Genomic DNA, 27,635 nt, shown 5'->3' with positions numbered 1-27,635 from the left:
ATCCTAAAATGAATGTTAGAACTCTGGGGCATCTGTGAATTATGTAGCTGGAATAGTAGTTGGCTAAAACATTGTGCTGATGATAATTTTGATAATGTTTCAATAATTTAAATAATGTTCAAGCTGATAGCTTCCCATTGCCCTGTTTCATGGCCATAGACTGTATATGCCCCAGCCATGGGCTGAAGAGGCCCTCAGGGTCTGGGGGTAGGAATCAGTGCAAACCCTTCTTAATTCCTGGGGGAAAGGAGCGAAATCCCCTTCCTTGCTGAAGTTAGGCTAGTTGTAGCATCTCTTTATTCAAAGAAATTACATGGTGGCTTGTAGGTGGCAACATTGTGATGAAAAGTGGTGACAGGAAACCCTGACATCTTAAGATGTTTAATGGCGCAAATGTGAATGCAACATGATTACATCCTAATGGCTCTTGTATCCTAATGGGAGGGCAGCGCAGTAATTCTCAAAGCAATAGGTTGTTGTGGATTTTTTTGGTTGTTGTTGTTTATATTAACATATGAGAGGCAGTGCTGCATAGTGGACAAAGATCCAATGTCAAAGCCAGGAAAGCCTGTCTTCAGGTTTGACCTCTGACAGATATCAACTTTGTGACCCTAGGCAAGTCACTAATCTTCTCCCTGAGGAATGAAGTTTCAGAGGTGTCAACATGCATCAGTATAGGGAGTGTCTTAACCTGAGAGTTCCCTATACCAATGAAATCATGAGTCCAGTCCCCCAAATATGTTACTTGTACTTGGACTGTTTGGAATGGTGCAACTGAATTATCCCAGTGTTTCTGCTATTGTGATAATGCCCAACCATAAGCACAGCAAGTGGTAAGTGTGTGCATTTTCAGGGGTCATTGCGATCCTTTATTTACAGATAGGCTATTAAAAAAAAAACTTTTTTGAATAGTCAGTGGATGACATGCCAACATACCAGATGCCCTTTAGTTTTCTGGAAAGGCCTGGACTCAAATATTAAGGTACTTATTAGAATCCTCAGCTTAGAATAGTGGCATAATAACTGGCTCTTCCCCTTTCTCCATGTTTGATGTGCCTGCCTTCCTTGTGATTTCATGGCCTTTGTGTTACTCATTTCGCCATTTTCTGGGATGCCTTTATTTCTCTATCTTGAATTCTGTGAGTACTCTCCACCATGCTTCCTCTTCACTGACCACCTGTTAGATTTTCCATAATTTCTGAGATGAAGATGGAGGTGAGCCGTTTTACCTAATATGACGCTACTCTACTCTCTGGGATTAAAGTAGTTGTCAGGTGCATGTGAGGGGGAAGTTCCCAAGCAGCCCTGGGAAGCTCAACATGTTGAGATGCTCTGGGCATCCCCTTTCAGTATTTGAGTTTTACAATAGAAATGTTCCTAGTGAGTCTTTCTAGCACTGTATCTGTTAGTTGATCATTTATGTCTTTCTTCCCACATGACCTGATTTTTTTAATGCTCTAGGTATAACAGGGACTGCATGACAAATTTTATAGTTTTTTTTTCATGGGAATTAATACAAAACCAGCACTAGTATGGTGCCTTACACATGGCAGACCACCAGCATATGCTCAGTTATTTGGAAAATAAGTCAAAGTTTATAGACCTTATTTGAAAGTAACCTTTATTTGCCAAACAGCTCTTCAAAAGAAATGGCTTGGACTGTTTGCAAGATGACTGGAAAAGTTATTTTCTTTTTTTTCTCTGAGACTTCTCCTGTTAAATTTCCTAATCATGTATAAAAACACTCAACTCTAAGATCTTTTCAGATCTTTTACCAAATGTTGAAAGCTAATTATGCTACTTTTTTTTTCTTTTTTCTTTTGGTGAGGCAATTGGGGTTAAGTGGCTTTCCCGGGGTCACATAGCTAGTTAAGTGTCAAGTGTCTGAGGTTAGATTTGAACTCAGGTCCTCCTGAATCCAAGGCCAGTGCTCAATTATGCTACTTTCTAACAAGATTCACAATATTTAAAGGTACTGACAGGGAAAAAACCACAAGCTACTGATATAGGTGAGAAGCCTGGCGAGTTTTTCACCATTTATGATGTATTTAGAAGGTTAAATAGGCATTAAGAGAGGTGGACTGGAAAGAGGCCTTTCATTTAGGAAGACCTGGTTCAAAATCCAGCCTCTGATTCAAACTTGGCCATTTGACCCTGGTAAGTCACTGACCCATTGCTCCCAGCAGCTCTGGATGAATATAAGTTGCAGAGCTGTCATTGATCCCCAGTGGGCCCATCCCCCCCAAAAAAAAAACCCAAAGAGCTAAATGGCCCAACTCCTTTTGTTGGGGGCCAACACCAAGGTGGAGTTCAGGTGATCCGATTTAGCGTCTGGTGCCTTGTTGACTAGATCTTTTCTTTCCTCTTCTTCGAATAATCAGCTCTGCTTAAGTTTCTGGTACGTGCTCATGGCTCATGGTCTTGGCTTCTTTCTGTCACTTCAGTGTGATCTCAGAAGCTTAAATTGAAGCCTTCTCTATCTTCACCCTCTAGAAGTTCTGTTTGACTGTCCACTTTTCCCCTCCATGGGTCCAGAGTGATTTTATAGCAGAAATGATCTTAGTGACTTTCCAAGCTACACACAAGCTACAAAAGTTGTAGTGATTTTCTTTGCAGATCTCATTGTATTTGTCCTGTTTGTTTTTGTCATCTTCACACTTGATTAGAATTCTGCCTGCCAGATTACCACGGTGCATTAGCTATCTTTACCTTGAATGTTTATTTAACTGTTCACTTACCACCTGCTTAGTTTATAGTGAAAATCAAGGTACTGTCAGCTTACCAGTGAAAGGAATAGTGATGTGGCTAATCCCAAAAAAGCACAGGATGCCAAAGATGTTGATATTAATCGAGGAAGATGCCATACATGATTTTCTTCCCAAACCTCTGTTTTGTTTGGAATATATTTTAAAATTGGACTGTTAGATGGCACAGTGGATAGAGTGCTGGGCTTGGAGTCAGGAAGACTCCTCTTCATGAGTTCAAATTCAGCCTTAGACACTAGCTGTGTGACCCATGGCAAGTCACTTCACCCTTTTTGCCTCAGTTTTCTCATCTTTAAAATGAGCTGGTGAAGGAAATAGCAAAACATTTCAGTATCTTTGCCAAGAAAACCCCAAATGGGGTCATGAAGAGTCGGACATGACAACAATAACAACAAAATATTTTAAAATTATTTTTCTTTTGTTCTATGAGCATAGACTAACTGGTTGGTTCCTGAAGGCATCCAGAAGGGTCTTGGATGACATGGAGATGCTGGCAGACAATCAGCATTTTTCATTAGCTGAACCATTAAGTGGGCATTTTGTAATTGGATATTTTTGGGGGGTGGGGCAGTGAGGGTTAAGTGACTTGCCCAGGGTCACAGAGCTAGTTAAGTGTTAAGTGTCTGAGGCTGGATTTGAACTCAGGTCCTTCTGAATCCAGGGCCAGTGTGTAATTGGATATTAAAGAATTACTAGGAAAAGATTTTAAGTAATCAAAATCGAAAGACTTCACCTCCCTTCCCACCAGCCCATCACAAGTCTAAGAAGTATAAAATACTTTCTAAATTTTCTTCAGGGATTGAATTTATGTCCTATTGAGTACTTAGGCATAATTTTCTTCTAAAATATACTTAGTTTTATCCCATATATCTAATCACTTAAAAATTCTCTGCATATTCTAAATTCTTATTATATCTACATTTGATCATATTGAAGCCCATTTCAAACATTATCTTTGCTTGTATTTGAAACAGTTATTTTTGAAACATCGAATTTTTCCTTGAGAATAATTTGGGTGATTAAGTTTTAGCCTTTATATTGAAAGTATCAGCCTTAGCTAGGTGGTGCAGTGGATAAAGCACCAGCCCTGGATTTAGGAGGAACTGAGTTCAAATCTGACCTCAGAAACTTGACCCTTACTAGCTGTGTGACCTTGGGCAAGTCACTTAACCCTCATTGCCCCGCCCCAAAAAGAAAAAAAAAACTTTCAACCTTTTTTGGGGGGGGGTATGTGAGGCATTTGGGGTTAAGTGACTTGCCCAGGATCACACAGCTAGTAAGGGTCAAGTGTCTGAAGCCGGATTTGAACTCAGGTCCTCCTGAATTCAGGGCCGGTGCTCTATCCACTGCACCACCTAGCTGCCCTAGCCTTTCTAAGAAATCATTCAGTCTAAAGACATTTTAGCCAATCCATCAAAAGGTCCCCAGCCTTACTCACACTTACCATTATCAGCATAGTGATATACTACTTGAGGGTTGTCAGGAGAAGCTGAAATGACAGTGGCAACTCTTGCTTGTCTTTGTGTGTTTTTTTTATTTTTAAAAAAATTTTTGGTGTGTTTTTACAAAAGCATTCCACCTGTCACCTTAATTCATTTGATGTTCCTAGCACATAGACTTGTTGGCTTTCATCTGCCTATTCTAAAGGAAAGATTCTCATACATTTGAGTCTGTGCAACCTTTCATTTCACTTGGCCAGCCTTGTTACAGGGCATCTTCAAACATGCCAATTTACCCGATAGCATAGTAATTCTTTTATATGCCACTTATTTTTTTTTTTACCATCTCTTTATTTGCTTTTAGCCAACATGGAAGTTTCAACTTGTTTTGGAAAGGAGATGGTACTAAGTGTTGTTTAGTAAGCTAATTTAAGAATAAAAGACCTGTAACCGAAAGTGAATCCCAGAGATCAGTCAGTCTGATTGAACTTCACTTAATGCTTGAACTGAAAAAGCAATGTTATTTTGGGGTTTGAGTCATGGTGGGTTGTGTGCGTAGCTATTTTATGGGGCTTTGAGAAGCTCTTGTGAAAATTGCAGTTTGAGGGTCATCAAATTAACTTCTGACTTGCTGTAACTAATCACTCAGTTCTTTCTGCTCTTGAAATCTCTCCACTCCTCTTTCCTTGCTGTACTAATGACCGCCCTGTCCTCTCCCATCCACACCATCTCCTTACTTCTTCCATCTTTGGGTTTGGTTGATGTGCGGGAAATGTGAATACAGACGGAGACCTTTAAGTTATAGAACATCATTCAGTGAAAAACTCTTCCAGAAGACCAGAGCAGCAGGACGTGCATCAAGGTATCTCAAGTTTGTGAAGTATTAAAGGGCCATTTGCATGCAACTGATTGTTGAAAACTTTTGGAAGTAGGCGTTTCCTTGGACCACTGCTATTAATTAGGGAGCAACATAAGCTCATAGCCATTTGTACGTGTGGGCTGCCACAAGTTTCTAGAGATGACATTGTTCAGGAACTTAGAATGTTGATCAGAGCCAGTTATGTTTTCCTGGGAAATTTAGAGAATTCCCTCTTTTTATACATCTTTATTTATATGGCCAAATGTCGTATAGCCTCCATGCATATAACAGCATGAATAGTCAGCTCTAAATTCTACATTTCTAGAAGAGAATAGAGGTATGGCTAAGACCTAATACATAATATACGTATCCTATATGTTTTTGTTTATCTCTGGAATGTAGTCAGACCTATATGGATATGCCTATACTGTCAGAAGTTAACCATCTCTATCCAACCATACCTACCTCCTAGCTACGCCTGGGTCCTGCTGAGTAGACAGCCATGGGTAACAGGACCTTGATCCTCTTTGTATTGTCTCTCAGTAATAGGACAATATTATCCATTTACACTTAGCTATATTCTCACTCCTTGATCCTTTTCCTCCAAAATTACAAAAGGAACATAAGAAGAAAACGAACCTCTTTTTCTTCATGTAGGGGAGAAAGGAGGCAGCCATTTTCCCATTTTCATGATAAAAGAAAGAGGTCTGAACTAGGAGTTAGGAGAGATTGGGTTGTTAGTCTTGGGCTGGTTCCACCACTAACTAACTGTGTGACCTTGGGCAAGTCACTTCTTCATTCTGGGCCTCAGTTTCCCCATCTGTAAAATAATTCTATCATTCTAAATTGACTTAGAGGACTTTCCTCTATGGGTTTATATCAAAGGGATGCCCAACATATGGACTAATTATTGGGCTGCTTATCACTAATAGTTCATTATGTAAATAGACTGCCATTTTAGAGAAATTCTCATTAAGGAATTTCAAAGGTCCTTAAAATTAAAGTTTAAATAAATGAAGCTTATCCACAGTTGTTTTGACATCTATGGTATCTCTCTGATGTCAGCCAGTAAAAACTAGGGAATGTTTGTGAGGGGGTTGCACTTTAAAGTAATCGAGCTTGGAAATGACTTCCATGGCACCCCTCCCCCAAGTGGTGGTTATGTTGTAGCATTGCACCCTGTAAGGATCGTCTTCATGCCCTCATTTCTTAGGTCACTGATACATAAAGACTCTAAAAGCTACAGGTAGTTCTGTTATTGCCTTTCCCATTTGACTTTTCTGCACTTGTGGACATTTAACCATCGAATTTCTGCATCACTCAAAGTCCTTGCTGCTTACTTAATCATAGTGGTACTGGAACAAGGAATTGTGATTTTAAGGTCAGATTGCTTTAGGGTAAAGGATACAACAGATACCAGGTAGAAACTGTTCGGCAGCCACAAAGGATTGTCAAAACTATGAGAAAGATTCCGGGATAATAATGTTTTTCTTTGGACTCTTCCCTCATTATCATTTTATTACCATTACAATTTGAAGTGTATGTATTTGTGTTGAGAATTAAGCTGCCACAGTGGTAGGGCTTCTTAGTTCACTGTCAGCATTTTGGACTATGTATCATCTCTTTCTGCTGTCAAATGCATATATTATAATTTCCTTTATATTAAAAGACATTTGCAGTCAGTCATGCTAGCCCCTATAAAACATGTTTTCCTCTCTTCTGTCTCGGGAGATGGGGTTTCTCAGCTGGAATTGGTAGGTAGGTAGACATGGGCGTCCTGGCTAGGAGGTACCCCAGGCCTAAAAGAGAAGGCTTGTTACAGGAAGAGTCCATGAAAGGCTCATTTGGGGCCACTGTTTCATTGGCTTTTCCAAACTTGTTTCCCAGCAGTTTTCTTTGTAGCTTATAAAGATGTTGTTGATGAGCACATACTCTATATTATTATAAACATTGATTTCTTGATTTGTTTCTAGGCTTCTTAATCATTCATCTTCAGTAAACCCAAGAAACAGACCTAAGCAAACTGTGGAATTTGAAAAAAGGTATATACCCATGTCAGTGCTTATTTGTTTCTGGTCAGTCTGGTTTTTGTCTGTTTGCCTGTTGCTCAGGGACAAGCCTAAATGCAGGGACGCTTGTTGGCAGCCCCGCCCCCTTCCCCCTGCTGGGAGATGGGCTTTTTGGTCACAGCAGCTTTCCAAGGCACAGGTAGAAGGTGCCACCCCTGGGACAATCTCTGATCCTGCAAGTGAACTCTTGGTTCCCCACAGAGAATTTAGGTCCTGAGTGGTTTACACACTGGTCTGGCAGATTGAAAAGAAAAAAAACATGCATGGCGTGCACTTGACAAAAATGCTTTGTGATTGAGAAAAACAAAAGATGAGGAGACTTAATTTGTTCTCCTTCTGGGTTCTTCTGTGCTGTTTGGCCAGCTAGATAGTGTCAGCTTTTCCTCCACTTGACTTAAGTTCATTCTTCATACTTTTGTTGCATTTAGAGCTGGATTGTAAGAATGACTAGAATTTGGATAGTGCTTGCAGTTTCACAAAGCATTCTACATCTTCTATCTCATTGTTCCTCTCGAAAACCCTGTGAGGTTGGTCTTGTTACTATTCCTGTTTTACAGATAAGGAAACTGAGGCCAAGAGAGACTAAATGACTTTTCCAGGGTCACACGGCTAGATAGTGTCTGGAACTGCAGTCTTCCCAACTCCGAGTCCAGTGCTCAGTGCACTCTGGTACCACCAGCTGCTTGCCCTTTTAAATTCCTTTTGTCTGTGTACGTGGTCCTGGGGCGGTATGGGCATAACGCAGACAAATGCTAGAAGACCACACACATTTTTAGAACCTGGGCAGCCAATGAAGTTGTGGCCCTAGGGCTGGGCCTCAGGATGTACAACTTACTGTCCTGAGTGGGAGTAACGAGGACAGTCACAACTTCCAAGAAGGGAGAGATGAGAAGCAGTGGAGATGGCTGCAAGTGTTGAGGGGGCCCAGAATCTGCCTGATAGTGTAGTGTTGTTGTGAAAGGGCTGATGTTCCCCCAGTGTTCATGCTAAAAGTCATCACAAGGAAACACAAACCAATAGCTGGTACATCTCTGGATGAAGTCTCAAAGAGTTGTTTTAGACTGACAACAAAAGTCATTGAAATTTGCTTCTTTTCACTCATTCACATGATTCTTTTGAACTTGTATATTATATCTACGTAAGTGGAGTAGCGTCTACTGGATGCAAGAATTCTTTTTGTTTGTTTATTATAAAACAGAAAAGTCACTTGACCCCTGCATTCTCTCCTGTAAAAGAAAGGACCAGGATTTCATGGGCTCATTGATCCAGAGCCAAAGGTCCTTCAGTACCCATCTAGTTTGGCCCTTAGTTCATCCAGATCACAATCTTCTGTCTCCAAAGCCACTGTTCTTTCTGCTATATCTGCTGAATTTGGTAACTTTTAAGGTCATTTAAAATCCTTTGATGTTAGCAAAGGAAGGAAAGAATTCATGTTGGTGAAATGAGGCAAACAAAACAAGGTTTATGTTCTCAAAGAACATAAAAAAAGATGTCCATCAGTGAAGATAAATGGATATTTTTATTTTTTATTTTTTGATAGTTTGTATCTAGAACACCTTTTTTGGTGTCCCAGACCCCTTTGGCAGTCTGATGAAGCCTTCAGACTCCTTTTCAGAATAATATTTTTATATGCAGAAAATACAATACATAGAAATAAATAAATCATATTTTAAAACAGTTATTAAAAATATATATTGTAAAATTCCTGCACCCTAGATTAAGAATCCTTATTGTGAATGAGGAGGAATGGATATTTATGTAATTATTATAATTTATTAGGTAGTAACATGAATTTGATACTTAGAAATTTCAGAATACAAACAATGTAACATGTGGCCAAGATCACTAGTGCCACCATTTGTTTTACTGTGCTTTTGGTCTCTGTGGAAGTTTGGCCTTTTTGCCTCTTTGCTTTTGGGTTTGATGCTCCACGCGAAGTTTGCCAAATGAGATGGAGAGCAGCTCAATCACTTGGTGAAGCCAGTTTACTAAGGGATGAATGTGTAGTGAGACCTTTCCCCCTTACCGTGAAACAGTGACTCTCCATTGTCCCTTCTTTGGTACCCGAGGGTGTTTCCCACCTTAGTAGCTTGGCGTGCTAGGTTAAGACTGACAAACATTGATATTAAAAGAGCAAAGAGGTGAGTGTGTTGTTAATGCAGACAAGGTGCATGCTTCAAGACGTTTTTACACAACTTAAATTTCTTTGTTAAGTAACCTCCTATTTTAAGTAACAACAACAACAACATTAATAATAATGAGAGCTGGGGCAGCTAGGTGGCACAGTGGATAGAGCACCAGCCCTGGAGTCAGGAGTACCTGAGTTCAAATCCAGCCTCAGTCACTTAACACTTACTAGCTGTGTGACCCTGGGCAAGTCACTTAACCCCAATTGCCTCACTAAAAATAATAATAATAATAATAATAATAATAATAATAATAATGAGAGCTAGCATTTATGTAGTACCTATTATGTGCCAGACTGTGTGCTAAATAAGCACTGCACAAATGATATCTCATCTGATCCTCTCACAGGCACGAGAGGTAGGTAGATAGGTGCTCTTTTGATCCTGATTGTATAGATGAGGAAGATAAGGCAGAGAGAGGTCAATGACTTGCACAAGGTCATATAGCTATGTCAGAGATCTGTAAAACTCCACTTAAAACACCATCTTACAAAGAGGGTGAAGCTCTTTTCATTTTCTTTCTTAAAAGTAGAAGGGGGCAGCTAGGTGGTGCAGTGGATAAAGCACCAGCCCTGGACTCAGGAGGACCCGAGTTCAAATGCGGCCTCAGACACTTGACACTTACTAGCTGTGTGACCCTGGGCAAGTCACTTGACCCTCATTGCCCTGCCGCCCCCAAAAAAGTAGAAGCCTCCCCTTTTCCTAAATTTTCACTCGAGGGCCCAAAGCCCCAGAATTAAACTTATGCTACTGGGCTGAGGTTTTTCTTTTAGCAGCATTTAGACTTAGTCCAATCACTTACATTCCCTTTCCCCTTTCTTTCAAAATGCCGCTTAAGAAGCAGCAGCCACATTTTTCTTCCCTTCCTTTCTCTCTTCCACACTCGTTCAAAGTCTATCCTTTCCTCCAAACCCTATGTCCCCTGGAATCCACCCTCCCTCCAAAATGCCCTATTAAACCCTCCCCCTCAACACAAACTTTTTCCCCCCCCGTGGAGAATTTCCTTTAAGTAACACTTTGTGTTAAAATGCAAAGATTAGGAAACTCATCTTTGAGTGAAGCCAAAACACTTCAGAAATACAACAGAAAAGCAGTCATTCAGCTAAATTGATCACTATATAGAGCAGTTTAATGATGGGCTGGTTGAATTTTTCACTTTTAAAATATTTTAGCATCATGCAAACAGCTGAAATGAGCTCTTGTTTTTCATTGTGAATCTTTACCACTTTCTTCCATAATGGAATGTTCTCCTGGGGTGTAGAAGTATTTTAACTCCTGTCTCTGTCCGTCTCCCAAGTGCCTAGATTGGTATTCGGCAGAGTTCTTTTGTGAGGGTGCAGGTCAGAATGGTCCTGTATGTTGTCAGTTTAGGGAAATCCCTCTTATCACTGCAAGGCCACAATTCCTGTCTAAGTTCTAGTCTCCAAGAGCTGCCTGGGGCACTGAGAGGTTGAGCCACTTGTGTGCTAGTCTGGGCCAGAACTTGAATCCAATTCTTTCTGCCTGGCTCTTTCTCTGCTTTGCCTCTCTGGCTCCCGCTGCAGATAACTCCCTCACAGTGGTGTGATTTCTTGAGGTTTTATGGCAAGACAGTTTTTCCCAAGTGAAATAAAAGGGTAGGCCCTAGGAAATTTATCTAAGAATTTATTTAACAAAAGAAAATCCCTGTAATAAAAATGGGGACTTAATAATGAAGCCTGAGGATTTTTTTTTTTTACTTGTCAACATTTTAACAAATGAAGATGTGTTTAATTTTTTAGTGTCTTGGCAGATGAAGTCAACTCTGCATTGTCACCCTTCATGTGGCAGGTAAAGACGACATCAGTTTGTTGTTCTCTTCCTCACTGGGCACTAACTGACATAGTGAAAAGACATTCTTTTATCACAGTCTTTAGGGAATCAAAAGGATCCAGTTGATGAACAGCAGTGGCCTGAAACGCAACCTCTAATCTGGCAGAATGAAGAAAGGAGGCGAAGCAAACAAATTAGAAAGGAATATTTCAAGGTATCTAGTTTTTTTTTTAATGTGCTATGTAACTAGTATTGTTCATCTTCTCATTTTTATCGTAAATGTAATTGCTTCACAATAGAACATACTGACACAATTAAATGTTGCAATATATAGTATTGATATATGACCCAGTAATGTCAAGTAAATCATTTTGTAAATTATTATTAGTAATTATTAGTGTTAGTATTAGTAAATAACTTTGAAAATTAGCCACGTTGTGGCAAGATAACCACAGTTTACAAACTTTGGGTACGGATCATGGTTGAGAATCTTTATTATTATAAGCCTAGGTAAGGAGAGATCACTTGATTAACAGCATTCCATCATCAGCCACATGAGTTCTGAATATAATTTCCTACCATTATACAAGGTGTTCCAAAAGTCTTAGGGCACTTTGAAGATGTTAAAACTTAAAACACCCTAAGACTTTTAGGACATTCTGTTTTATAGTGTAGGAGGCAGAAAAAAGGAAGGCGGTCAGTCTTGGTGTACTGCCAACTTCAGGAACAGAGCAAGGCAACTTTGTTCTACTTTATGGTTACTAAGTGGAAACTGAGGGGGAGTAGAAAGGTAGGAGGGTGTGCATGTGGCTTCATGCTGAAATTGAGGCTAGGTTAAAGATGGAGTACTTACGCCAGGAGAGGGCCCCTTTCCCCCACTCTGCTTTAAAACTCTTGAGAACTTTACTCAGTGGTATTCAGCTCCAGGGGATCCATTAATACAGTCAGCACTCAGGGCAAGAGGTAGAGGAGTAGCAGTAGCAGGTGGGTGGCATACTTGGAGACCTGTAGAAGAAGGAAAAGTTAAAAGGACAGTGGGGATAGTGACTAACACTTGGATGAGGAAACAGAGTCTCTAAGTCAGGGGATCAAGGACACAAGGTTCATTTTGTTGGGAGCTAAACCCAGGAAGAAGTTACCTTGTAGTAACTGGAATAGGATCTTCTTCCTTACCAGGAAAAGTTTCGCTTTTAGCTACATATTAGCAAACAATTACAAGTACATATTTAAGGGCAGTAATTGGACATGAGAAAAATGAGTTCTTATGTTTCTCAAGGTCCTCATGGTGGGAGATGAGCTGGCTACTTTGCCTCATAAGTGGAAATTGAAAGCAGCTGATATTCTGGAATTGTTTCAGTTATCATTGTCGTCCTGATGGAGACCCATTGAAAGAGGGGTCCCATATTCAAAAGGCAAAATAATTTTGGTTATAGCCATTGTGGGAATTTGATTTGCTGGACTCTGACCATTTACAAGGACCTGGCTTCCTTTTGTCTTTTTCCAGTGTTGGGGTGAGGGATGAGGAGAGGAGGAGATTGGGATAGAGTGGAAAGAAAAGAAAAAAAAAAGAGAGTCATTGAAGCATTTTTTTAGAAATACAGAGAATGTCACCGAAGGCCAGACAAGAGGCAGAGGTACCCAGGGAGGATATTCCAGTTTGTGTAAAGGCACTGAGATAGGGTAGGGGAATGTCACATGTTCCCAACAGCAGGAAGGATAGTGTGGCTGAACAAGAGGGTGCATATGTATTATGCTAAGCCCAGGAAAGTAGTTTGGTGCCAATTTTGAAGGGCTTTAGAAACTAAACAGAAGAATTTATAGTTGATCCTAAAGGAAATTGGAAACCACCAGAGTTTATTGAGTCAGGCCAAGCCAACAAGCCTTTATTAAGAACCTCTTATGTTCCAGGAATTGTGCTAAACTCTGTTGATACAAAGGAAGGTAAAAGAAAGTTTTTGCTGCCCAGGATCTTTCAGTCTAATGAGAGAGATAATATGAAAACAAATAGGTACAAACAAGATACAGACAAGATAAACTGAGGGTAATCTGAGAGGGAATTGTCTTATTTGAGGAACAGCCAGGAGGCCAGAGTGCATAGAGTTAAGAGGAGAGTGAGATGATAGTAGGTAGAGGCACCCATGACAGATGGCCTTCTCAAGGACTTTAGCCACAGAAGCAAGGAGGGCTATGGTATAATAGTGGAATTGGGCAGATCAAGTGAGAGTCCACTGGGGAGGAGGGGAACTAGACAGTCAGATATGTGTTCTAGAAAAATAACTGGGGGGCAGCTAGGTGGCGCAGTGGATAAAGCATCGGCCCTGAGTTCAAATCTGGATTCAGACACTTGACACTAGCTGTATGTGACCCTGGGCAAGTCACTTAACCCCAAAAAACCACCACACCAAACAAACAAAAAAAAGAAAGAAAAAATAACTGATGCTATGTGGAGGATGGATTGAAGGGCATAAATGGGAGGTAGTCCAGTTGTCCAGTTGAGAGGTGATGAGGACCTAAACCCAAAGTGGGGCCTTGGAATAGAAACTGTTTGGCAAATGATTAGAAAGAACCGAGGCTGTAGAATGGCAGCACGGTAATATGGAGGTTTGGAAGGAAGTGAGGGGGCTTAGAGGAAAGGATCAGTTTCTGTTTTGGACTTGTCTCTCAGATGCGTATGGACCCTTCATTTAAAAATGTCCAAAAGTTAGTTTGGGATGACAACTCAGTGCTTAGGAGAGATGATGGGGCTGAACTATAGATCTTGGAATCATCTGCATAGGGATGACAAATAAATCCATGGAGACTAGTAGAGAGAGAGCAAAGAAGAGGGCTCAGGGCATAATCCATTAGGGGGCATGATCTGAGAGGTGATCCAGCTAAGGAAACGGAGGAGCTGTCTGAGAGGTAGGAGAACCAAGAGTGGAGCAAGGACAGGAAAACTCAGAGAGAGGGAGCAGGAGGAAGGGGGAGAGGGAGAGAGGAAGGGGGAAGGGAAGAAGGGAGAGGGAGCAAGACAGAGACAAAGAGACAGCAAGCGTGAGAGCAGGAGGTCAGTAGTGTACAAAGAAGCACAAAGAGTTCCAAAAGAAGTCTTTGGCTTTGGTGAATGATGAAGTTGGAGCTAGATCGCAAAGGTTTTAGGAACAAGAGGAGAGGAAGTGGAGGTCCTGGCTCTAGGTATCTTTTTTCTAGGAGTTGGTCTGTGTAAATCTGGAGATGATTTAAGAGAATGGCTTGAGGGCCTGGTCAAGGCCAGTGAGGATTTTGAAAAGTTGGGCAAGACTTGGGCATATTGGTGGGCAGAAGGGAAAGAGATTCAAGAGAGGGAGAGATAAAAGATTAGACAAAGGAGATGATTGACTAGGCAGTCTGCCAGAGGAAACTGAAGGTGATGGATCAGGCATCTATGCAGAGGGGTTGGCTTTCTTTGGTGAAACGAAGGCAAGGTGTGAAGCATTTGAACGTGTTTATTAGCTAAGCGTGGGGGATAGGAACACAAGCCAAAAAAGGGTGATCTCTGCCCTCAAGGAACTGACATTTTAATGGGAGAAAACAAATGCTTTGGTTCACAATAAATATCTGTTGAATTAAATTGATCTCTGACATACTACAGTTTCCATATTAATTTTATTTAGGACATGGGTTTCACCCTAGGTCCCTTGGGAACACGGCTGGTCATTTTGTTGAGGAGACTACATAAGGCTTCAAAGCTTTTTTTTTTCAATAGTTGTGTTGCTCTTGTACAACTTGTTTACCAAGAAGTTCTGTTTTTACACTCATCAGTTCAGAACTCCCAGGATTGTTTGCAATAGCTGCCTTCATTTCTTATGGTGCAAAAATATTCATTTCTATTTGAATATCACAGTTTACTTCATCATTCCTCGATTGATGGAGAGTCCCTGAGATATTGGTTCTTTTCTTTTTAATCTCCCCTTCCAGATCATGAAATTTGCTTTGTTTGTGGTACTTCCTGATACTGTCCTTTCTCTTTCCCTGCTCCCACCACTATCCTTGCTTGTTGAGTTTCACGTATTTATTTCTACATCAAACTTTGGGCATGTTTGTGTACGTGTGTGCATGCATGTGCGTGTGTATATGTCAGCCCATCTTTGTATGTTTTAGTTAGGGCTGAAGTTCTTCTAGTGCCAACTTCCCCGCCCCTTTCCTCCATGTTTGTCTATTGTTTTTTTCACATACCATGATTTTGAAAAGTAGCAAGATCTACCTCCCTTCTTCCATTCTGTGCTAATGTATTCATTTGACTCTTCCATCTTTTTCCCCTTTAAAATCCCTAGAAGAAACCTAGTGTACCTCCAGTCCTTTGTGCTCTTATTTACTACTTTAGTACTCTTTGGGGCCATTAAGGTCCTGTAGGGACACTTATTTCTCTTCTCCTCCTCCCTCCCCCAATCTTAACACTATAATATCAATAACTCAAGTAAATGAATTTCTTGATTCTTGTCTTTGCATTCCAGAGTTCCTACTCAGCTCTTGTCTTTTCTACAAAAATTTTTGAAAGTCTTCTTTTCTTTCTAAAGGCCCATTTTTACCTTGTAGGATTATACTCAGTTTTGTTTATACTCAGTTTGTGTCAAATTATCACAAATTCCCAAACTTAAGTGAGGTTTCTCACTGTGTTTGAATTTGTCACTTAACAGAGGGATTTGCAGTGCTCCTTACTAGTCACAAGATGTCACTATAAGCACATTTCAGAGAGACTTATCCTGTAATTCACAGGCTTTACACTAAAATAATTCAGAACTGTTATTCAGAATCGATACTTTTTTGGTAGGTAAAATATCTTGTAGTTATCCAGTGCCTTTCTGTCAAAGAAAAGAACAAAGGTTGACATTCTCTTTCTTCTTCAGTCTCCTGAGAATTGAGAAGACTTTTCACAGGATCTATTATTGAACTTAATGTGAACTTGTATTTCATTAAACTGTGAGTTTCAGTATTCTGAAGAGAGAATTTGGATCTAAGTGGAGGCATCAGTCATCATTCTGAGTGATACCTCTTTTGGAGTTATTTTGTTTCTGTAACTTGATGAAATTTCTCTGGAAGCTTCTTTTTGCTTGGCCCAACTAAATACTGCTAGGCCACTAGGGCTTGATGGTTTCCCCATCTTTAAGCGAGCAAGCAAGTGTTAATAAAGTTATTCTCCTAAGGGAGTTTTCAGCAAAAGACCAAATCTGCCACTGTTGTGAGCAGGTGTTAAATAGACTTTTTCAGAGAAGTGCTGGAAGCAATGAGATCAGCATCAAGTAACGGTACATTAGATGAGGAAAGGGCTCTCCTAGAACTGCTGTCTATATGCAGTTTGGGGTGGCTTTTCAGTCTTCCCCAACACTGTTGAGCCCCATTCTGATTCTGCTGCAGTGCATTAAGTGGGATCCTGGGAGCGGTCAGAGCAAAGTGATTCAGGTGTTCAAAGAATGAATGTCCATTCTCTCAAAATGTAATCCAGAAAATTATTTGATGTCATTGAAAACAAGATACCAGCTGAAGGTGCAAATTCTTTTTGTTAGTAACGTTTGCTACTTGGTGATAATCGGGAGTTCAAGTCAATTTGATAGCTGATTCCTCTGTGTATGTACGCACATGCGTGTGTATGCGTGTGTGTTTGTATGTATGTGTTTGTATGTCAAAGAACATTAGAGCAGCCTTCCTTTGAAGATTGCTTAGCATTGTGGTGCAGTGGAAAGTGTGTTATTAGACTTGGAGTTAGAGGATCTAACAGCCACTTGGCTGTGATTTGGCTCAGAAATTCATTTTATGAGTCTTCATTTCCTGGTCTCTAAAATGAGGGAGTTGGATTCAATGACCTCTAAGGAATCCTTGTAGATTCTTTGATTCTTTTTATTGTAAAATCTTTGCTTTTTGTGGCCTCTTTGTAAGGGGTTGGTCAGGTTATCCAGATGGTTATAGATGCTATGATTCCCATTGCTATTACATATACTGGTGTATAATGCAGACTTTGAAATGCATTTCTTTTTGACCAGAAGAATGTCGCTCTTCAACAATGAAATTCAACTCAGCCAAAATTTGCAAGGTGCCTCTTATATGCCACCTCCTCCATGAAGCCTTTCTTGACCGCCCCTGGGGGTAGGGCTCTTCCCCCTTTCCACATACCTGTTATTAAACTGTTTTTGTACAACCTGGCTGACGGGGAAGTATGTTCTGCACAACTTCACATGTATAAAGGGTATCATATTTCTTGCCTTCTCAGTGGGTGGAGGAGGGGTAGAGGGAGGGAGAGAATTTGGAACTCAAAATTTTAAAAAAAGTGTTAAGATTATAGAAACAAAAAAACAAAAATGGCACCAAAAATATCCAAGCACTAGACCCTTTTCTCAATGTGCTTGCATTCTTCTGGAAAGAAGCTTACATGCTTTGGACTGGTTTTAGACTGATATACTGAAGCAAACTGGGCCTATAAAATAGCACAGGTCAGATTGACTTCCTTTCTTGTTACATAACGTGGGCTTAAGTGGCCTGTTGACCGGACTACTTGTCTAGTTTGTCAGCCTATATTTTGCTGTAACACCTGAATCTACAAAGCAAAATCCTCAATTTTTCACACAAGATGGAGGGAGTGGACCAAGCTGAATTATTGAAATGTCTGATTTAGATTTTTAAACATTAGCATCTATAATTCATTGTTGGTGGAGTTGTGAAAAGATCCAACCATTCTGGAGAGCAATTTGGAACTATGCCCAAAGGGCTATAGAACTGTGCATGCCCTTTGATCCAGCAATACCACTTCTAGGTTTATATCCCAAAGACATCCCCAAAAAGAGAAAAAGACCTATTTGTACAAAAATATTTCTAGCAGCTCTTTTTGTGGTGGCCAAGAATTGGAAATCAAAGGAATGCCCATCAATTGGGAAATGGCTAAACAAACTGTGGTATATGATGGTGATGGAATATCATTGTGCTATAAGAAATGACAAGCAGGATGACTTCAGAAAGGTCTGGAAAGACATGTATGAAATGATGTATAGTGAAGTGAACAGAATCAAGAGAACATGGTGCACAGAGACAGGAATATTGTTTGATGAAGAACCGTGTATAACTTGACTATTCTCAACAATACAATAATCCAAGACAATCCCAAAATTGATGAAACATACTATCCACCTGCAAAGAAAGAACCGATATTGAGGGAGTAGACTGCATGCTGTTTTTCACCTTTCATTTTTTTCTTTTAATCAAGTTTTAATCAAGTTCATTCAAGTTTTGTTTGTACAAAATGACAAATATGGTAATACTGTGCATAATCATAAAAACATTAGCATCTAGCTCATCAGAGCATAGAGCCTTTTATTACTTTAAAGTATATAAATTAATGCAAACTAGGCACACCATATTTATTAGCTTAAATGTATAATGTTTTTATAATTAATAGTTGCTGGTATCAAATATTAAGTTATAGTTTTTGTATCTGCCTGTTTCCTATAAACAGATCAGAGAAATAATGTTTAGTCTCTCCTACAAAATTAATAAAACAGATCAGAGAAATTATAATATCTCATACTATCTCCTACAAATGAAACAGATCAGAGACAGACAGAAAAACATACTATCAATTTAATATTTTGTCCCAAAAGGAAAGATAATACATGATCATGTGGAGACTTCCCTCCTAAGAGAGAAGCTCTGGGGACTCCCCATTTCTGAGGGTATATATGGTTTTAGTCCACTGATTACTGGCCGTTGTCAGTTTCAATAGTATGATACAGAAATCAACCCAGAAGCAAAAAGGAGTTTAACAATTTCAGTTATAAGAAGTATGAAGAAAATACAGAAGCGTCATGGTAAGATTACAGGATTCCAAAAAAGGGTTTGGCAAGGATGAGGATGCCCAGATGTTACCATAAGATAGGGACTTACTATCCTGAGGGAAAAGCAGTCACTAGGTAGGGTCTTTTATCTGCTAGCTATCTGGGTTCAGGTCTGGAGTTCAGTTGAAGGACATTTTGCTCCTATTAACCCAGGGTTTCATAAAAAATACTTTTGGATAATAAGGTGCCTCCATCAAATCCAGGTGATCCATATATTCATATTAACACTGGAATGTAGGTGACATTGTTAGGTGAATGATCTATTCATTCACGGGATCATAGGTTAAGAGTTGGAAAGCACCATAGCAGGTCATTTAGAGCCTAGCTTCTTAAATTGTGGGTCTCGACCCCATGTGAGGTCACATCACTGAATGTGGGGAATCACTCAAAATTTGGCAACAGTAAAAGGTTATGTATGTGTAATAGGTGAAATGGGTTGGGGGGGAAGGTTCCTTAGGTATTCGTCTTTAAAGAATTACACCCTCTTGCACACAAATCCAATTAGAATAAAGTAATCTTTTATTTAGGCGCTAGAGAAAGGAGAACTCGAGAGAAGTCTTGAGCGGACATTCTCTGAGATACCTATTTCCTCGAACAGGAAAAAGGCCATAGCTGTTATAGATGGCAGATGGGGTAACCTGTATCCACAGGGAGCTTTCCCTGTGGATACAGGTTATAAATATAAATATATATGGCCTGGACTTCTGGGGTGGAGCCAAGATGGCAGAGGAAAGGCAGTGAGCTCTCGAACTCATGACACGATCACTCCAAAAAACATTGTAATAATGCCATAGGACAATGCCTGGAGCAGCAAAACCCACAGAATAATGTGCTGGAATCTTCTAACCAAGAATGGCTTGGAAGGTCAGAAGGAGGGAGCTGCTGTGCAGATACAGGATCGAGCCCAATCTCACAGTCACCCTGACACAGATCCAGTCCCAGGAAGGCATTATCAGAGAAGGAGACCCCCAGAGCCTCTGAATCAGTTGAAGCACCAGTGTCGTCTGGAACTAAGCTCACAGTCTCGTGAGAGGGCAGAGCCCTTGGCAGGGGGGAGAATGCAGGGGTCTATGCTGGTGCTGAGGCAGAACTTGGGTTTTTCACCCCTGCTGGGAACCAGGAGGTAGGCTTGAGTAGCAGTGGCCCAGGTCGGGGAGGGGCACAGGCTTATCGGAGCTGACAACCACAACACACAAAGCTGGCTGATTAGCAAGTTGGTCTGGGGTCATTTACAGACTAGGGAATAGGCCAGGGGAGTGAAGATCCTGATCCTCCTTAAATCATACCACCTGGGACTTCTGAAGCTTGGAATACTGCAGCCTGGAAGCAGTGACCCACGTTAAATAGCTAAAAGTCAAGTAAAAGAAAGGCAAGATGAGCAAACAGAGAAAGGCGAGAACCATAGAAAGTTTCTTCAGTAACAAGGAATACTGCGGTGCACCCTCACAGGAAGATGTCAACATCGGGGCCCCTATATCTAAAGCTTCCAAGAAAAATATGAATTGGTCTCAGACCACAGAGGTGCTCAAAAAGGACCTTGAAGATAAAGTTAGAGAGGTAGAAGAAAAAATGGAAAGAGAGATGAGGGTGATGCAGGAAAGACATGAGAAAAAAGTTAACAGCTTGAAAAGTAAAATTGGCCAAATGGAAAAGGAGGTACAAAAGCTCTATGATGAAAATAATCCTAAGAATTAGGATTGAACAAATGGAAGCTAGTGACTTTATGAGAAACCAAGACACAATAAAGGAAATCCAAAAAAATTTAAAAAGAGGGCAATGTGAAATATCTTCTTGGAAAAACTGCTGACCTGGAAAATAGGTCCAGGAGAGATAACTTGAAAATTATTGGTCTACCTGAAAACCATGGTCAAGGAAAGAGCTTAGACATTATCTTCCAAGAAATTGTTCAGGAAAATTGCCCTGATATTCTAGAAGTAGAAGGTAAAATAGAAATTGAAAGAATCCACAGATCACCTCCAGAAAGAGATCCCCAAAGGAAACTCCTAAGAATATTATAGCCAAATTCCAGAGCTCTCAGGTGAAGGAGAAAATATTGCAAGCTGCCAAAAAGAAAGAATTCAAGTACTGTGGAGTCCCAATCAGGATAGCACAAGATCTAGCAGCTTCTACATTAAAGGAATTGGGATTACAACCAAGAATCACCTACCCAGCAAAACTGATTATAATTTTTCAGAGGAAAAAATGGGACTTTAATGAAAAAGAGGACTTTCAGATATTTGTGATGAGAAGACCTGAACTGAATAGCAAATTTGACTTTCAAATACAAGACTCTAGAGAACCATAAAAAATTGGAGTTGGGGGACATATCTGGGGTCGTGCAGTAGCTGGGTTTTGGCTGAGATCCCCCTGGGTCCAGGGTGTATGCTCTGTCCACTGTGTCACCTAGCTGCCCCATGATGACATCTTTAGGGTTAAATTGAGGGGTGAGGGGAATGCACTTGATGTAGGAGGCAAAAAAGGGGTTAATAGAAAAGCCAAAGACCCAGGCTTTAATTCAGATATTAGCTCTCAAAGAGAGCCAGGCCCCAGTTAATGGATAACTTATAAGTCAGGATGCTAGGTTTTTGTACCCACATAAATCAGTACCCATAATGGCAACAGAGGGAGCTAGGCCGAGGAGACCTGAAGACTATAGCAATGATAAAATGACAGCCTATAGAAATTCAGACTAGAAATAAAAAATGAATATGTTTTGAAACTAGTCATGGGAATCAGAAAGAGACATATGCAAAAAAGGCCAAATTTGTCCCCCGAGTCACTTTATAACATGTAAACCCCTAAAACACACCTCCACTGAAAAAGGTACCCACCTTGGGGGTTGGCTTAGGACCCCAGGAACTCCTAATTAGGATAAGCCCTCCCCTGTAACACCCCAAGATGGAGAATATTATAATGAGTAGGACAGGCCCTCCCTTTTACCTCCCCATGGTGGAGATTATTGACTGATAAATCAATTTATCTATATTATAAATATAACTGTATTTTCTTTCACTCTTTGAGAGATACCTTTTCACTATTCTGATTCTCTCCCTGTGGTCACCAAGAGTATTGCAATAAAACTTGGGAAACTGAGTCTTGTAATTCTTTTGGGACAACTCACGATCAATTTGACCCTAAATTCCATCCCACATCACTCTGTTGCCTTTCTTTCTCTTTAACTGGATTTTCTTGTCACCTGATGAATAGCTATTTATGCCTATAATTGTAATAATACTGTAATCATATCTGCGATATGATCCCTCACCAAGCTGGGGTGCCCTCAGAATGGCTACCCCAAATTCATGGGCCTCTGTGAGTATATCTCTAATCAGTACCATAGCTACTGAACTCCCACAGATGGTCAATTGTTTTTCTAGTCATCCAGAGGCCAGTTTTCAAAGTAAAGGCAGTTAATGAAATAGCATAGTAAGCAAGGTAATAATAGACCATTCCTTTTCACTCCTCTGCCCCCACCCCCACCCCACTTGGGGCACATCCTCACAAATATACCCAATGTCAGGAGGAAGATTGGGCATGCATGCATAGGGATTCATGAATGAATGGCTCCTCAACACTTTTTTCTTTCTTTTTTTTTTTTGGTGGGGCGATGAGGGTTAAGTGACTTGCCCAGGGTCACACAGCTAGTAAGTGTCAAGTGTCTGAGGTCGGATTTGAACTCAGATCCTCCTGAATCCAGGGCCGGTGCTCTATCCACTGTGCCACCTAGCTGCCCCCCTTCTCAACATTTCCTAATTTGAACTTTACCTTTCTTTTTCTCTCTGATCTTCCTGTTTATCAGGGAAGCCATCTTACTTCCAAGGGACCAAAACTTAAACCAAAGCCTCAAAGGGACATGCAATCCTGCACTAATCAAGTGATATATCTATATATCTATCTATCTATCTATCTATCTATCTATCTATATATATATATATATATATGCGCTCATCCGCAGGGCCTTTCCAGCTGGGTTATTGTACCTTGACCTCTTCTCATTTCCTTCTTCCTTCCTCATCAGTAGCTAACATGGAGTAAACCTTACATTTTATAAACCCCTCTCTGCTACTAACTAGACCTTCGGAGGATCTTACTAAAAGCTTTTCTTAAAGGAACCAAATCTTTTTCCTTCTGAACATTTATTTTGCACCTAACTGACGGGATCTGAACAACAGGTTTCTTCACTTGGGCACTTTGTAATGCAAATTCAATGTTTACCTATTGATTTTTATATTCAGGCGGATGTATTAACAACAAGAACAACAAAGGGCCAGAATTTCGACCTGTACCTCTAAGGAATTTTCATAGCAGTTATAAGATTCCAAGCTTCAATGGATATTGGTGATTAGCATATGAAAGCCCTTCACCACTTTTGAAGCTTTTTTCTTTTAGAGAGAAGACTGATTTTCTTTAGCTCTGCCCACCTATGATTTTATCCATCCAAAAAATAATTCCGGCTTCTTGGAAGAGTCCAATTACTTCAGTAAATTGTTATTGTAAATGTGCTTTTCTAGGTTCTGACAGCCTTTTTTTGGTTTTTTGTTTGTTTTTTGTTCTTTTTGTTTGTTTGTTTTTTTGTTCAGCCTCCAGTTCTACTTATTACTCATTTGTACCTTTTCTGAAAAAAGGATTTGCTCAGCAGAGGTATTTAAAATACTTAATTAAATACAAAATACTTCAACCTGGCGCTTGTCAAGTCTTAACAATAAGGTTTTCTTGTACTTTAAATGTAGGCCCCTCAGATTGGGTTTTTTGGAGCGCCTACTGTGTGTCCTGGACTCTGCTAGTTGTTGGAGGTGTCACTGTTGCTCCCTTGTAAGACCTCGGTCTTCTTGGGGAACCAAGATGAAGGAACATGAGACAAAGAAAGAACAATGCAAGGGCCTAGCCAAGATGTTGCTAAATTGGCTGTGCTCAGGTGCCCAGAAGGTAGAGGACAACTCATAGAGAAGGAAGGGGGAGAGTGGCATCGGCAGGGGCATGTGGGGAACACCAAGCAGAAGCAGCCAAATTTGGAACAGTTGATGGATTTGGAAGGTGGAGGAAACAGCTTGAGCAGACGTCCAGAGGCAGGGAAGAATACGAACTGTGTGGATAACAGGGAAGAAATCTGCTTGTCTTTTAAGGCTTACATTATTGTATTTGAGCTTCACAACAACCCTCTAACATTGATACTGAAGGGATTATGAGCCACATTTTTACAGAGGAGGAAACTGAGGCTCAGCGAAGTTAAGTGATTTGTTAACAACTGCAGTAAATGTCTAGGGTAGGATTTGACACCAGGTCTTCATGACTCCAAGTCTAACATTCTATTATGCCATGCTGGCTCTGGTATCTGCCAATGATCTGCAGAATGAATTGATAGTGAGATAGACTGGAATTAGGGAGTCCTTAAGAGAAGGGTATAAGAGTAGCTCAGCCCTGATGTAATGAGCTCCTGAGACAAGGTTGGTCATGGCAATGGGAATGAAGGGAAGATCCATATCTGAGAGAGAGTTCACAGAGGAATTGATAGGCCTAGGCCACAAATTGGACCTACAGATAAAGAAAAGGGAGGAGTCGCAGATGAGAGTGTGGTCTCAAGCTTAAGTCATGGAAATGGGCTGCTTTAGGAGATGGGTGTAGCCAGTGCAAAATTAGCTTCAGACATATAGCTACTTTTATGACCCACCACATTTTTGACTGGCTACACTTTTTTGGAAGCACCAAAATATAAATATTTGGAATTTTTATTTTCCTAAATTACATGTAAAAACAAATTTTGACATCAATTCTTTAAAACTTTGTGTTCCAAATTCTCTTCCCCCCCAAGAACTCAAGCAATTTAATATGTTATAGATGAGAAATCATGCAAAAACATTTCCACATTAGCCAGGTTGTGAAAGAAAATAGACAAAAACAAAACTTCAGATAAAGGAAATAACAAAAAAATTATGCTTCAATCTGTATTCAGATACCATCAGTTCTTTCTTAGTAGATAGATTGAATTTTTCATAAGCCCTTCGGAGTTGTCTTGGATCATTGCATCGCTGCAAATAAGCAAGTCATTCACAGCAGATCATCTTCCAATATTGCTGTTATTTTTTATAAAGTATATTTCACTCTGCATCAGCTCATGTAGGTCTTTCCAGGTTTTTCTGATAGTATCCTGCTCATCTTTTTTTTTTTATAGTAAACTACATTTATATAGTACTTTAAAGAGAAATTTCCTTACAATAAACCCATGAGGTTTATTATCACAACAGTAATAGATAACATTTAAATAGTACCTTATACCTGATAAAGAATTTTCTTCACAATAGCCCAGCAAAGTGAGTACCATACATTTTAGCAGCAGCAGCAGCATCTTCATTAATCAATCAATCCTCATCAGTCACTCCTCATCTTCATCTAATCTTTTTTTTGTGGGGTGGGGGGCAGGGCCGTGAAAGTTAAGTGACTTGCTCAGGGTCACACAGCTAGTAAATGCCAAGTGTCTGAGGCCGCATTTGAACTCAGATTCTCCTGAATCTAGGGCCAGTGCTTTATCTACTGTGCCAGCTATCTACCCCCCAAAATATAAATAAATCTATTGGCCATAAAATTCAGTAGCTCATAAAAGGTAAGAAGAGTGAATTCTGGGGTACTTAACTCTTCACATTTTATTGAATTTGCTTTGAATTGAATGGTATGGCAGAGGAAAAAAAATTCACTTTTGCTTTTCCAATGTTTTGCAGTATAAATCCTCAAGGAAGAATTCAAGTGGAAACGAACATGATGAGGTAAGAAGACAATTCGTAATTACCATAATTCTTCTGTCTTCCTATCTCTAATATTGATTTCTAATGCTTATGGCCTCTCCCCTCCCCACTTTTTTTATGGGGGCAAATTTGTGATGTGGAAACCTCCTGGTATAATAACAACTTGCTTCACTTTGGCAATGAATTGTCCACGATTTAGTAAAGGGCGTCTTAACCTGGCATCCTTTAAGGGGTCTGTGGATAGATTGCAGGGGGTCCTTATACTTGGATGGATTTTAATTTTTACTAACTTCTAACTGCAATTCGGCATTTCTTTCACTTATTTAAAAAAACCCATTATTCTGAGCAGAAGTCCATGGGCTTCACCAGATTGCCCCAAGGGTACATGACATCAAAAAGTTAACAAACTGTTGACTTCGAGTCTTACAGAATTGCCTTCACTGAAAGGTGAAGTGATTTCTTTTCCCATGGTCATACAGTATGTGTTGACAACACTTGAATTTAGGTAATAGTGACTAGGCCATCTCTCTAGACACTACACTGGCTCTCTGGTTTTTTTAGTCCATTAATAAACACCTATGACACTCTGAGGATTTGATCATGTAACTTCTCTAATATATACTTAGTCCCAGACTGGAGAGTTGTCAGTGGTTTTATTACCATTTATTTTTCGTCACCTTTATATATTCATTGTGAATTGTGGCCTTTATCTTTGTCTTATAGACCACAGTTTAAATCTCAGCTTCTCATTGTTAAATCAATGATAAGAAGTTTATTTATAAATCCTGAGAATTTACAAATCTTAAGCTGGACAATTGTTCTCATTGGCTAGAACCACAATGTAATCAAGGCAACAGACAGAATTGTGAATAAATTCATATAATCAATAGTTTCAATTCATAGGTGGTGGCATCCCATCCCTCGTGCTTGCTTTGGCAGCACGTATACTAAAATTGGAACGATACAGAGAAGATTAGCATGGCCCCTGCGCAAGGATGACACGCAAATTCGTGAAGTGTTTCATAAATGGCGGCAGGGTGTGGGAGGGAAGAGCACAGATAGTTCATGTGACAGGGAATACTGACATTGCTGACCCAAAACTCCTTTGTAAGGAAGTAGGACCAGAGATGGGAGAAGTCAGGAATTGGCCCAGTAGTCTCATTTTTCTTTCTCCGGCTTAGGTACCCTATTTCTCCCCATGACCTCTGGGAAATTTTTAGTAAGAGAACCAATGGGTGATGTTGCACTAAGCAGCCAATCATGATTAGGGGGGATGGACCTGAATTGCCTGTGAGGGATAAGGCATCACTGAGATGCAGAATTCTATATGTTTGACAGAATTTAAGACTGAGGGTTTTACCTGCACGACAGGCTTTTTGTTCTCAGTCAGCAGCCAAGTTCAGTCCAATACTAAATTGACTTGTTATAAGACTGGCAAAAATTTAGGGAACTTAACATCACTGTAGACAAAGGCTTGCTGAGTAATTAATTATCCCCTTGCAAGCCCTGGTTATTTGAGGTGGTTGGATTTCTGCAGGCCTGCCATAAATATTCCAGGAAAAATGTGATATTTCATCATCATTTGTCATCAGCAAGTACTCAGCAAAGGAATATTTTTCTTTCCTTTTTTTTTTTGGGCAGGGCAATGAGGGTTAAGTGACTTTCCCAGGGTCACACAGCTAGTAAGTGTCAAGGGTCTGAGGCCAGATTTGAACTCAGCTCCTCCTGAATCCAGGGCTGGTGCTTTATCCACTGCACTACCTAGCTGCCCCCCAAAGGAATATTTTTCCAAAAGTTTTCATATGTGGTATTTAGAAGTGGTCCCTGACATAGAACCTATAGTAGATGAGAAAGTTCAGTGTCACGCTTAGTTGATTGAAGCAATTTTTCATTTCTTGTATGTCTCTTTAGCTCATCATTCACATGTTTTAATTTCTTCTGTTTCATATTT

General features: G+C 40.1%; 1 protein-coding gene and 1 non-coding gene across 7 annotated transcripts in view; both read left to right on the top strand.

Annotated features, from left to right (window-relative positions):
- The window catches only part of LRCH2 (leucine rich repeats and calponin homology domain containing 2), a 112,547-nt gene that overhangs the window by 77,323 nt on the left and 7,589 nt on the right, over positions 1 to 27,635 (top strand). For 2 of the 6 annotated variants that reach the window (XM_043973969.1, XM_043973970.1), the window contains exons 12-16: positions 4,989 to 5,066; positions 7,037 to 7,105; positions 11,079 to 11,127; positions 11,207 to 11,323; positions 25,661 to 25,705. In XM_043973969.1, coding sequence (XP_043829904.1) covers positions 4,989 to 5,066; positions 7,037 to 7,105; positions 11,079 to 11,127; positions 11,207 to 11,323; positions 25,661 to 25,705 — 358 coding nt within the window. The remainder of the gene's footprint in view (positions 1 to 4,988; positions 5,067 to 7,036; positions 7,106 to 11,078; positions 11,128 to 11,206; positions 11,324 to 25,660; positions 25,706 to 27,635) is intronic. The other 4 variants (XM_043973971.1, XM_043973972.1, XM_043973973.1 and 1 more) reach the window with 2 other exon arrangements.
- On the top strand, positions 26,608 to 26,714 carry LOC122734218. The gene has a single exon (XR_006354024.1). It is a non-coding gene; the product is annotated as a U6 spliceosomal RNA (small nuclear RNA).

This window comes from Dromiciops gliroides, chromosome X, assembly GCF_019393635.1.
Source record: "Dromiciops gliroides isolate mDroGli1 chromosome X, mDroGli1.pri, whole genome shotgun sequence".
In the NCBI taxonomy this organism is placed as follows: Eukaryota; Metazoa; Chordata; class Mammalia; order Microbiotheria; family Microbiotheriidae; genus Dromiciops; species Dromiciops gliroides.
Note: the sequence above shows the minus strand (reverse complement) of the source record. Positions and strands in the feature narration are given on the sequence as shown.